The 13411-nt window shown below is 39.2% G+C and overlaps 1 protein-coding gene across 10 annotated transcripts in view; it reads left to right on the top strand.

Annotated features, from left to right (window-relative positions):
- Positions 1-2067: 2067 nt before the first annotated feature.
- HACE1 (HECT domain and ankyrin repeat containing E3 ubiquitin protein ligase 1) overlaps positions 2068-13411 on the top strand; it is a 52769-nt gene continuing 41425 nt past the window's right edge. For 8 of the 10 annotated variants that reach the window (XM_075046681.1, XM_075046685.1, XM_075046682.1 and 5 more), the window contains exons 1-7: positions 2068-2236; positions 6756-6810; positions 8089-8178; positions 9960-10064; positions 11458-11533; positions 11808-11939; positions 13069-13151. In XM_075046681.1, the coding sequence (XP_074902782.1) occupies positions 2161-2236; positions 6756-6810; positions 8089-8178; positions 9960-10064; positions 11458-11533; positions 11808-11939; positions 13069-13151 (617 nt within the window). In that variant the 5' untranslated portion in view covers positions 2068-2160. Of the gene's footprint in view, positions 2237-5167; positions 5355-6755; positions 6811-8088; positions 8247-9959; positions 10065-11457; positions 11534-11807; positions 11940-13068; positions 13152-13411 lie in introns of those variants that run through there. The other 2 variants (XM_075046686.1, XM_075046683.1) reach the window with 2 other exon arrangements.

The following is a 13411-nucleotide window of genomic DNA, read 5'->3' as shown; positions in this document are numbered from 1 at the left end:
CGTAAACCCCATTCCCCATCCCCCTGTGCCACTGGTGGAGGTAGGTAGAGAATCTGGAGTGAAGCTGTGCCTGGGAAGAAGGGAGGGGTGGAGGGAAGGTGTTCTGAGATTTGGTTTTATTTCTCATTACCCTACTCTGGTTGATTGGTAATAAATTGAGTTAATTCTCCCCAAGCTGAGTCTGTTTTGCCCGTGACGGTAACTGGTGAGTGATCTCTCCTGTCCTTATCTCAGCCCATGAGCCCTTTGTTATATTTTCTCTCCCCTGTCCAGCTGAGGAGGGGGGAGTGATAGAATGGCTTTGGTGGGCACCTGGCATCCAGCCAGGGTCAACCCACCACAGTTGTCTTCTGTGGTTGTCCACTCCATGAAGTTCTCCAGTGTTACTATGTCAGTATAACACATCATTTGGCAAGAACTGCAGTTGTATTATCTCTTTTTGCTTGCTTCTGAAACTAATTGTTACCAGCTTCGTTCAGCGTCCCCTGTCTGACTGCAGAGAGTGAACAATAGATCCCCATCTCTCCTCTCCATGCCACTCATCATTTTTCCACTTCTACTATTTCCTCTCCAGTGTTTCTTTTCCAGACAGCAGAGTTGCAACTCACTTCCCACTTGGATGGAAGCCAACACACATCTCTTGATGGTCCTTGTTGTCCTTTCCAAACCTCTTCCAATTCTTAGATCTCTCTTCTCCAATTTATCCTTCCAGGTCAGAGTCAGGGCAACATGTTACGGCATTATCTCACTAAAACATTGTACAGAATGAAACAATGAAGCCATTACACAGAATCAGATCACAACAGATCCATGTGGATTCCCACACACTTCCTTGCATTTGGAAGTAGATTATTAATAACAACTTGTTGGGCTATGATTATCCCACCATTTTTACATTACCACTTTACAGCCTTTTCGTGTAACCCATACTTCCCTGTCTTGCCAAGATTACATTAACACCTGGAGCATCATTAAAGCCAAAATACCTGACATTGAATGCTTCTTCTCACTTGTGTGTGTATGTATTATCCTGCCAGAGGAAGAAATGAATTGATAGACTCCTGCTGGCAGTTGTTTCCTTGCACAATTCTAGGTGCCTACAGTTTTTGTTTTGGCACTTTTGCTGCACGGACTTACTGATAAATCCCTGGTTTTTCCTCCCTCGCACCTACATTCACTGTTTTCAAGCCGCACCAGTCCTTCAGGAGTCCGCGTCAGCTAGGTCTTGACAAGTCTTAGGAGGGAGTTCATGAGGTGCAGCTCACTTGAGAACACCTAACGGATCTTTCCTTAGTCTATTCTCGGAGTGTAACAATTTCTCCTTGGATTCAAGTGCTTTATCTGCTTTGTTGTAGTTGGGAGTGACAACTGAAACACAAAAAGAATTGATAAATAATTTATGAACATTTGTTCTTTGCTTCTCATGTCTTACTCTATGTATTATTGCTATTATTAAATGCTGCTTACATTTTTTTTTAGGTTACAGTTCCTCCATCTTGCTTTCCCTGAGCTTACTTTTAAAGTGCTAGTAAAGCCCACCACACTTTTCATCCTTGCTACATGCTTCCTTCTTCATTTTCAGTAACACCTCAGGCTTACAGGTCCCAGAGTTTGACTGGCGAAACCCCCTTCATCCCTGGCTTGGGGCTTACTCTCATCAACGCTGCAGCCTGGCTGCAATTTCAGGCCAGGGATGACAGCAGAGCTGCCCCATCCTGCTCAGCTGCATTTGCCAGGCGCCATTACGGCCCCTAGCTCGTAGGCCCAGGAAACGAAGGCCTCAAGGCAACACTGACAGGACCACTCAGGGGAGGCGATTCCAAAAGGCAGTCTTCTTTTTTTTTTTCCAAAAACTGTAACAAACAGAAGTTTAAATGTCCCTATACCACAGGTTTTTGAAAATTTATCCTCCTAACCCCCTTTCTTTTGTCCCCCAGGAAAAAACTAAGCTGAACAGCGCGGCCTAAGCCCCCCGCGCGACTCCCGCTCCCGCCGGAGACCGCCCCCCCCCCCGCGCATGCGCGCAGCCGCCGGCCTCTGCGCATGCGCAGTGGGTCGGGGCCGGCGGCGGCCCGGGGAGCCTTCGCGCCGCCGCCGCCATGGGCTGAGGGGAGAGGCGGCAGTGGGGGGGTCAGCGGCTCCAGGGTGGGCGCCCCGAGGATGGAGAGAGCCATGGAGCAGCTCAACCGGCTGACGAGGTCCCTGCGCCGCGCCCGCACGGTGGAGCTGCCGGACGGTAGGAGAGGGGTGGCGGGGCGGTGGCCCGGCGGTCCGTCCCGGGGCCGCGGCGGCCTCCCCGGCCCGGCCCGGCCCGGTCATCCCGGCCCGGCGGGGGTGAGCTGAGCCGCGGGCCGTTGCGTGGTTCCCCCCTCCCGGCGAGGCGACTCGGGAAATGGAAACCGGCTCCCTCCCTCCCTCCGCCTCCCAGGGGCTTTTTTTTTATTTGTAACGGTGATAACAACAGCAGCAACGGCTTCCCCGCCCTCGCCCTTTCCCCGGTGTCTCGCCGCCGGAGGACGCCGGTGTCTGTCACAGGGCGGGGGGTGCCCCTGCCGGCTGCTGCCGCCCCTGGGCCCGGGCGAGCAGGTGGTCTGGGGTGCTGGACCCTCTCTATCCGGTTTTATTTAAATCCTTCGTTAGGTGCTTCGTCGATGGCACACTAGTGATGACAAGTCTTTGCTTTTTTTTTTTTTTTCTTAATATTGCTGAATTTTGTTTGAAAACATGTTGTAAGTCACTGTCCCTGGTCACAGCCTGATTTTTTTGCAGCCACCCAATATTGGGATGGATTTGAAAACACAGCTTCAGGCTCTTATGGCAAGTAGTTTAGTGGTCCAGCCATGTCCAGCTTTTGGGAGGACTACCTCTGCAAAAGCTTTTGGATATGCAAAAGTTTCTGTTTTTGTGAGTCCTGTGCTGTTATTGTACTCTCTTCAGGGTTTATTTTTATGGACGAATCTTTGGCTGTCTGTCTGCCAGCTTTCATCTCCGGTGGTGGAGGAAAGGGAGTAATATTCTGTTTTCTCTATGCACTCTCTGTTTGGACTTCCTGGCTGTTACATATGGACTTCCTCCTACACTGAGCTGCTACAACTTTTCCTTATTGTCACCCATCAATGGTTTTGATGTCTGTCAGTGCAGTTGCTCATAAGTTTCACAAATTGACAGACAAGTTTCAGATGGATTTTGCTGCTGCTTGTAAGCCCTCGAATGACAGCAGCGAAAACTGACTTAATACTGTTAATGTAAGCTCAGACTTACAGAAATAATGTAGTAGCACCAGTTTAACTAATTGATGATGGTAACATGAGTAATGCTTAGCACAACCTATGCCAGTTGGAGCTGCTTTAAATTTACTGCAGTACTAGTGTAGGCAAATTCATTCCGAATTTGAGTTCAGCTGTTTTCTTCCCATCTTGGGCATTATTATCTTACATTTCAGAGGTAATTATGTCTGTGGTAGTGCAAGTGCGAGCCCTGTGACCTCTGGAACAAGTACTACTTTTGCCCTGTAGTGGAGAAGGAATGTCAATCCTATGTATTCTCTAAGAATTACATGAAGCAAATCATAGCTGGACTGAAATAAGGAGGTAAATGGACTTCAGGCTCTGAACTCTCAAATTACATTCCAAGAAAACTTCCTTTCAATGGCCATCTAACTCTGGGTGCATCTTAGCTCATGTCTTCTTTCTTGACCTTGGTGTTTCCTAGGTTCATGCAGGCCTGCCCAAACTCTTCTTGAGAAGCAGGTTTGGGTTGTAGTGTTTTGCTCCAAACATGTACTGGCAGGACCAGCTTAGAAAATACCACCACCAGTCTAGTGTGTGCTGTGTGCTTCCTGTGTGCTGTGTCTGACATCTTGAATTGTGATTTTTTTTTTTCCCTCCCACATGCGTTTGAATAGCTTTAATTTGAAAGATACATAGTTTACCTCTCCACCCTTAAATGAAGAGTCATAGTATTCTCTTAGGAAATGGACATGTATGTTTGAACTTCCTTATGCTGAAGAAGGTACTAAATCCAGGTATTTAACTTCCTTTGCATGTGCTGTAGCCATTAGGGTATTATATGGATGGTGCTGACACTTCTTTAAGATTGTGATCTCTGCCAGATTCAAGCCAATATCTCTTACAAAATAAACCAATAAGTGTATCTTTTCAGGGCAGGCAGGATTCTAGATGATGAATCTTAAGTGATTTTTTTTTTTTTTTTTTTTTTTTTAAAGCAAGCATTAATACCCGAGTCCAATGCCAGTGAATACACTAAGCTGACCTTGCCAGCAGGAAATAGTATTAGTTTTTTCATCACTCTTCTGAAGTATGCTTCATCAGGTGTTTTCTGGGAACTTAAGAGCTTGACACAAATTTCTGGATTATACTGTTAAGGCTCAGTGCATGAAAACTAAGTTTTGCAGCCCAAAGCTGTAGGTTTTACGCTCTTTGGCTCTGACTTGGCATTTTGGGTGCTTTTTTTTGTCTTTGGATATTCATGACTTGAAATGCAAGCGAGTTAGATAACAAATAAGTTATGTGAGTGCATGAGGCATATAATGCTTTTTCTTTCCCAGGTGTCTTGTACTTTTATTTCAAATCAATAGGAGTTTGTTTATGAATAGGGATAATATTTACCAAAAATAGGCACAAATGCTCCTTAGTTCCACACCTTTTTAATTATTTCTGTACGGACAAACTCTGGGAAAATCTGCATATGCTCCACATTGTAGATTCTGTTAATAGAATAGCAAAGGGCTTAGTTTTGTAACTATACCATAAACACCTTTGGTGGTCCAGCTACACTTACATTTAACTATTGTCTTTTTCTAGATCACTATACTTGCAATATAGTTTTTTTTGGTCTCTTCCCTTTAATAGGACATGAGTGTGGAAAGACGTAAAGGATGTCATGCTTAGATTTAGTTGGCTTTCTCAAGTTCTGTTTTTTTGTTTCAGTTGGAGAGCTTTGCCTTCCTGCCAAGAGATCTGTGGAACAAGAGCTTAAGCAGGAAATTTTTTTTTCATTTGTATATACTGGGAGCTAATCATGGATACATTTTTAAAAAGTGATCAAATCTTTTCCACAATTTATCTTTATCTAGCATCTATTTAATTTTATTTCCAGGACTCTCCCTCTGCATGTGTTGCCTCCCTCCCAGCTTGCTCCTCCTGCCCCAGCAGTCATTCTAGTGGTGCATGTTGGAGATGGAGTTATTTGATGCCCACAGAGCTGTGCCATAATGAACAATTTATAGACCATTCAAACTCTTGAACTTAGTGATGGTTAGAATGACTCTCTGCAGCTTTGAAACATCATTTGGTGTTTTGAGAGGCATGTGTCTCTTCTGCCACGCGTTCGTTGTAAGCAACATAGATTTTTAAAAAATTTTTGTAAATAACAGAATTAGTGATTTGAATTTGAACATGAGTTATGTCTTTTCGGTGTTCAAAGGTAATAATAGATTAGCATTGCTTCTTTCTTTTGTTAGCTACAGACAGGCTGCTTCAAATAGTGGGTAGCAGCACTAATCTTGGACCACTGTAGAATAATAATAACGAATAGCATAGCTGCAGCATGATAAGTGTTTCTCTGACTCCAGTTGATAACTCTTGAAGACTTCTTTGTTTAATAATTGGTAAATGTCAGCTTGCCTATCTAGTGAAAGTAGTGAATATATAGAAGCATGGTATGTGAAAGATATGAGGAGCTATACTTGTTTGGGACTGTTTTAATTCTTCTTATTCTGATTGCTTTGTAACTTTGGTATTTGGATCAATTAAGATGGTGAGGAAAGAGTTCAAAATATGTTTTACGAGAACAGTCCTATATTTTCATATCTTGGAACCATATACCTGGGTCTCAGAAAGTGTAGTTCCTTCTGTCATAAGCTGGTGTGTATGTGAAGAGTCTGTAGAGATTGTACTCCCAACAATGGGTAATTTGCTTTAAACTAGAAAATATAATCATTATACATCAATAATAATTAATAATAATTATTGTACATTAATATTAGTGATTATTATACATTAAAGCCTTTTAAGTTTTGTCAAATTCATCCTTTAAAAATAATATTTTACTCCAGAAAGTCTGTAAGTGACCAAACAGGCACGTTATACCCATACGGTGTGCTGGTACATGCAGCACTAGTACTGACAGGGACTGTATAGTTGAATGTCAGTCTGTTCCCACCATTGACTTGGATCTTTGTGTTCTGGCCTTTTTTCATTGCCTTCAGATGTGGAATATGAAACTGACTAGGAATTAAAATGAAATTTATTGCATTCAGGTATTCAAGTTTAGAGACAAAAATGAGTGGTTGTGGAGTAACTTAGTTTAAAGAAATCACTTTTACAAACTCATAGGTATCAGGACTATGGAAATCACCCTGGAACACAGGAAACTTCCTTCTTTTTAAAATAAGGTGGTTTTTTTTGTTGTTAATGCACATTTCTTAAATATTTTGACTTAATTAACAGAATTGTCAATTTAAAGAAATTAATGCTCCATTGAAAATTCTGTGATTATTACTTTGTAAAAGAAAAAAGCCACATTGAAATTTCATGTACTGCAGTCCTGTTAACTACCTCTTCTAAGTATGGTGGCTTTTTCTTCATAATGAAACTTCAGGTATGTATAACCTGCGTAAAAAGAATGACCTATTGAACAATGGACACTTTAAAATGTAAATCACTGTTGCTAGATGAATTTATTTTACATAAAAGATTTCTTTATGATAATGGAGTAATTTAATTTCTTCACAGATAATGAAACTGCTGTCTATACTCTAATGCCGATGGTTATGGCTGACCAGCACAGGTGAGAGCTTCTTTAAATCTCTCTCTCTCTTTTTTCTTCTTTTTTTTTCTCCCCCCCGCCCCCCAAAAAAAAAAAACCCAGCGTGTTTGCTAGAGTTGTAGCTGCTAGAGCATTCTCGGGAGTTCTGCTGCTGAACTGCTGAGATATCTTCTGTAGCTGAAGTTAGTCACTGACTGTGTGCATCCCAGCATATTCCCACCTCAGAAACCTGTTTTGTTTTATGCCATAGACTGGAGCTGGGATTTATTCTGTTGATGAACATAGAGAAATTTGTCATAGGATAAGAACAAAAGCATTGTTTTGTAACTGGGTTGTAGCTCTGTGTATTTATTGACGACATAGAAGCTCTTAGTCTCATTAGATGTCCCAGAAAGACATGGTATAAGAGTTGGACAATGAGATCGATACATGGTGTAAGAGTTGGATGATGAGATTGATACTTCTGGGATTCCTCAGATGAGCAGCTGTTTCTCTTACCCATTTGTCCCCAGAGTGGTTGGGACCTGGGGGCTGTATAGCGCCAGCTAAGTGGTGCTACCTTCTGATGAGTTTTGTAGGCAAGCAGGTAGTAACTCTTACTAAACTGTAAACTGTTTATCTAATCAGGATAAACATTTGTTCTGCTATGTAGTACCTTGTTGAGATTGTGTGCAAGAGCTTTAAATTAGGTGATCAGCTCATTACTGGAGGTTGAAATCACTAGTTCACTTGTGGTTTTCCCTATTTTGAAATATTTTATCTTCACTAATATTTTATCTTTACTAATTCATTAGGACTAGAAGGGTCCTATATAAATTTCTTATCCTATTGGCATATCATGTGTCCTTCTACTTCATCATGATGATTTCACATACCAGTCATCCTTCTGAACTTTGCCTGTGTTTGGGAAAGCTGCTGGATATCTGGTTAGGGTGTCTGTGTTGACATAAGGAGGAAAATGGGAATTTAAAGTTTTGAAACCAAAGCTATTACTATGCTTTTTTCCATATTTGTAAAGAAGGGATTTGGCCATCTTGTCTAATTCTTACTAGTTTACATCTGAAACAGTTGCATAGTGTCAGCAGTTCATTTTTTATGTACAGGTAAGAAGAGAAAGAGTAAAAGTACTGTTAATATGCAAATGCTTGAAAGCTGTTGGGTCTCTTGTTCAGAAATCAGTTGGAGAGAAAAGAAATTGTGATCAAGTAAGAAATAGAATACTTGTGTACCACTTACAGTATATACTTTGCTTGGATATTGTGAGCTATTTTTTAATTAGAATTATATTTCTGTTTGAAGGTCTGTCTCAGAGCTGCTATCAAATTCAAAATTTGATGTGAATTATGCATTTGGACGTGTGAAGAGAAGTTTGCTTCATATTGCAGCAAAGTAAGACTTACTTGAGTCCAGTCGAGAAGTTAACAATGAAAGTATTACCACAAATCTAAGGCACCAATGTAAGCTGGAAAACTCTGTAGTACCAGTTAATGTTTTGTTTTTACACTTCCTTTTTGTATTTTGTTTGTTCTTTTAGCAATGTGCCTGCCTCATGGAGAGGACAGGTTTTGCACCTGGTATCAAATGGCTTTCCAAATTCTAGTGAAGGAAGTCTTGGTTGATACTTTTTTTCCTTTCTGTGAAGAAATGTAGCCATTATGTGTATCTTGTATAGCTGGGTTACTCTTGCCTTTGTAGATTGTCTGCAGGTGCTGCTTGGTTTTAAAGTATTCTAAAACAGTGGGAAGTAGTTGGATGTTCAGTGGGAAGCAGCTGTTCCAAAGTACTTCATGTGACTATAACTTGGCCACTCACTTCTAATGATTTTTTTGTATCCTAGATAAAAGACTGAAGTGCAAATTTCAAATCCGTGACCTAGATTGTTATTTATGTAGCTCTTCAATGGCGATAAATCAATATTCCCAAGAAACATCCAGATTAACATAACCTTAATAGAAATGAGCCAGCTAGTTTTTGAAATGGCCTTTCAGGAAACTAAACTTTAAACTAATGAATGAGTGCTCTATATTTGGGTCCCTTTTAAATATCTTGAAAGTTCTTACGTTTAAACTGTTAAAAAAAAAAAGTAAAAATAAAAGAAATAGTAGTAGTATTGCATGTAAATAGCAGGTATTTGGGTACAATAAAGGTAGAACTTCCAGCTTTCTAAGTAGAATGTTTCAGAAATATCTGTTTCCCAAACATTCCATCTTGGAATTATATGCTGCTTATGTAAAGTTTACTTAAGTACTTAAAGAAAAAAATGCAAGCAAATTTTTAGCATACATTTTGGAAGTATCTTTGAAAAGCTGTATTTATTGATCATAAACCCCAAGAAATTGTGTTACACTTAGTTTCTGGATTCTCTTTTATCTTGGCTAGTTGTTGGGTCATTAAGAGGTCATCAAGATGCTGTTTTTTCAACTTATTGTACAGCTAGACTTCAGTTTCTTTGGGTTGTGTAGTGGTTCTGTCATTGGGAAGACTAATAACAATGGATAAGCTGGTTGTGATGGATACAAGAACACTATATGTTTATGCTCCCAATTGGCTCTTCCCCTGGAAGAGTTCAGGGGTAAAATAAACATATAATGCAAAGTTTCTGTGTTCTTGGTGACATTGATTATCCTGAAGAGCTGCTGTATTATGAAAAGTAAAAAGGAGTTACAGGTTCAAAACAAATAGCAAAGAAAGATTTGTATGAGTTTTGGAATTTTTCTGATATTTAAACTTTTAAATGTAAGTTCCAGACACTGAAGCGTAACAACAAAAAAAAATACATTGGAATTGTTATTTAATGGAAAATTCAGTCCTGTGAATAGATAAAAGATGAGGGACATGAGAGGAAATAGTAAGAAAAAACATTTTAAACAGTTTACATTTTAAACAACTGGCAGTCTTAAAGGTTTACTGTTGGGTTTAAAAGTCACTAAAATCATATAGGAGGCTAGCATCTATTCATTAATACAAGTTATGATCAGTCAGTTCTCACTGTATTTGAGTGTCTTTAGCTTTGTGTAACTTGAACTATGAGGGGGTAAAATATGGTTTAGTGTAAAGATTTTTCTACTGAATGTAATCTGTACATAGTGTTGCTGTTGTCTTTATGTCAATGTAGATTTGGTTTGTAAATATTCTTGTTACAGTTTTTCCCTTCCTTATTTTGTTCTTAGCTGTGGTTCAGTTGAATGCCTTGTTCTATTATTAAAAAAAGGAGCAAATCCAAACTATCAGGATATTTCAGGATGCACACCTCTCCATTTAGCAGCAAGGAATGGGTAAGAAAAAGTTTTTAAAACTCTTAAAAAGGTTTTGTGCGTAATGCACTTGAGCTGACATGTTCTGTAATATTTTTGCAAAGTTCAAACGTAATACTTTGGTTTTCACTTTTGAAAATATGGGTGGCTCACAGGTAATGTGGAGGTTAAAGTTCATAATTTGCATATTCAGAAAATAATTTTTTATAAATAAGAAGTTATGTCTGAAGTGCCAATTTCATTGCCAGTCATTTTAGTGTCTTCTGTTAAGCAGGAGCCTAATGATTCTTACAACAGTGATCGAACAAGGGATGCATTCACCTTCCAGTTACCTAAGTAAGAAAAGATTTCTAAGACACTGGAGGACACTGGAGGGTTTGGAAGGGTTCAGAGATTTCAGATTTTTCTCAGATAGTGTCTCCGAGGAAATTCTTACTACAAGGAAAGGAACACAAAGTTCGCCTGCACAATATTAGGAGGGGAGGGGCAAAACAAAACCAAAAAAACAACCCAAAACCCGAAACAGTGAGCAAGTCCCTTTTTAAGATCTTTTAAGGTCTTATTTCTTGAATTGTAGTATGTGGAAACGCGCAGCTGATAGTGGTAATGCTGTCTTTTTCTTTTTAGAGTACGTATGTGTTACAGTAACTGAATTGTATCATGGCTGGTACTTCAAATGAGGAGGAGGTAGTGTTTAGTGGCTTTTAGGTATGTGGGAGGAGTATTTGTAGGAGCAGGGATTAAGAAGCAGCCAAGTGATACATGATCAAATGCAGAAATACACACAGGAGACAGTTATGTGGAAAGGAGGCATAAGAAGGTGTGAGACATACCAAATAAAAAGGAAAAGTATGAATAAACTCTTAAGAGTAAAGCACCTGGAGCATTAGAGTGTTAAAAGACCAAACGAAATATGAAGCAGGAGAAACACTCCTACTTTCATTAAGGCAGTTCTTGTGCTTGCCAAAGATTTACATAGTGTTACAATGGGTGTCTCATTAAATAATGATTCAGTAGTGTACTGTAAATGTGTTCACTGAAGTGCAGAGATGATGATGAACTTCATGGATTTTCATTAGTTGAACTCTAGCTTCTTGTCTTGAGAGTGTAGTTCATGCTGAGCTGAAGCTGTTAGAGCAGTGGTTAAGTACTTATACACTTTCCACAAAAACATTCAGCTAAACAACTATGTTTTTAGCCCTGTGCTGTCATATGCTACCCTTGCTCTGTGTGAGTGTCTGGTGTTACTGATGATCACTTCCCTTTTTACATGCTCAGTACCATACTCCTTATGAAGTAAAACTACCCACTGTGGTTTGTACAATGATGAATTAGAGTGAGTGGAGCTCTAAGATACTTGGGTTTTGTAAATGATTTTCCCTGGCTGGGTTTTAATGTATTCTTTTGTTTATAGCCAGAAGAAATGTATGAGCAAGCTGCTGGAATACAGTGCAGATGTCAACATTTGTAATAATGAAGGTTTGACTGCAGTAAGTTCTACTGATTATCATGGTGCTCTTAAAATGAATGAAGAATTTGAAGATTCTCATTTCTTAAGCTTCTGCCATCTTAGAAGTAAATAAACAAAACTGCTGTGTGTCCAGTGCCCTTAAGAATCAAAAGATATGATTGAAGTACCTAAGCATGTGATAGTATTGTTCAACGCTTCTTGTTGTAAAAACGTTGACAATACTACAGTCAGGTTTTAAACCATATTTATGAAATATCATTGCTAAAGGAAACATATCATCATTTTGTACTTAGATTCATTGGTTGGCTGTCAATGGACGAACAGAATTGCTTCATGATCTTGTTCAGCATGTCAGTAATGTAGATGTTGAAGATGCAATGGGACAGACAGCCCTTCACGTAGCTTGTCAAAATGGACACAAGACAGTAAGTTTCTAAGTTTTATTAACACATTGGATTTATGAAGAATTGGGTAATGCCTCAATGTTGTTGCGTGTGGGTTTTTTGTAAACTTCAGGCTAGTCATGTGCATGATAATGGTTAGAAGTGTGAAGAACTCTGTTTGTCTTTAGTATTGACTGCATACAATTCCATGGGAACAATTAATTTATTCTTGTGGAGATGATTGATCTCAGTGTTTATGGGAGTTTAAGTGACTTACTGTATACTATTCAGCTGTTCTGTAGTACTATTATTGCATTGTTGATTGCAGGTTTTGATATAATGTTAAACATTTGAAAATGTTCTTCCTTTTTAGACTGTTTGCTTCATAATTGTACTAGCTATTATGTACTTTTGAAATCTGAAAGGATCTTAATTTACTGTGAATAAAAAATGAACGGAGTTGGGTCAGTTAGATATTTAACATTGGAAGTAAACAAGTTCACATAGACTCTTCTATGGATCTGTGTGAATAATTTTTAGGCCTGGCCTTGCATTGTGGCTGACTGTTTACTCTCAGAGTACAGGTCTGGATGCTTTGCTTGAAATGCTTTACAGCCATGTAGAGTCATACAGATCGTCTCCAGGACTATTTACTGTTCAAAAAACCCCTATCTTTCTACCCAGATCCTTTCTGTTATCATTGACAAACTGTTATCTATAGACTTACCTACTTTATGTGACTGCAATATAGCAAAAGTTGTTTGAGAGTCTGCTCAATGCTTTCATATTTTAGAATTTGCTTATTTCTTCTATTCTAGTGTGTGTTTAAAACTTCAGCTTGTGATAAGACTGTTTATGGCTATCACTAACTTGAGGTTTACTTCTTTAAAAAGTGTCATTTTCCTTTTTAAATGGCTTGTAGTTCCAGGGGTCTTTGGGATTAGCTGAAGTTCAATAAAAGGCGTGGTTATTAAAATGGGAAGTTCAAAGGAAGCTTTATGGGTTCTGACAGCCATGATTTTCCATATAGTGTTTAGGATTTTGAACTTGAGATTCATTACTGAAAATTAAATCCTTCAGTGTAATTAGACGTGCATGACGCTAAATAGTTGCAAGCCAATAGGCTTTTTTGTTGCTGTTTTTCTAATGCTGGTATTTTCTTCTGTTCTAGACGGTGCAGTGTTTGCTAGACAGCGGTGCGGATATAAACAGGCCGAATGTGTCAGGGGCAACTCCACTCTATTTTGCTTGCAGGTTATATATTCTTAACTTTTGAATACTGTGCTAAAAGTGAAATCTATTTTTTTTTTCTGCCTTCTGCAACAACAATGATCAGAAAGCACAAAATTTAAGGAACATAAAAGCTGACTGGTGTTTAATCTTGCCCCATGTTTGAATGTAGTTTGGTGTCTCATCTAAATACTTATCTTAGTACCACAGGCTTATATATACCTCTTTTTAACCAGCATGTTAAACATGTAGGCATGCATGTTCTAGCATGAGTCATAAATCAA

This window comes from Buteo buteo, chromosome 15 (genome assembly GCF_964188355.1).
Source record: "Buteo buteo chromosome 15, bButBut1.hap1.1, whole genome shotgun sequence".
Classification (NCBI taxonomy): Eukaryota; Metazoa; Chordata; class Aves; order Accipitriformes; family Accipitridae; genus Buteo; species Buteo buteo.
The sequence above is the reverse complement of the archived record's forward strand: the minus strand, read 5'-3'. Positions and strand labels throughout refer to the sequence as shown.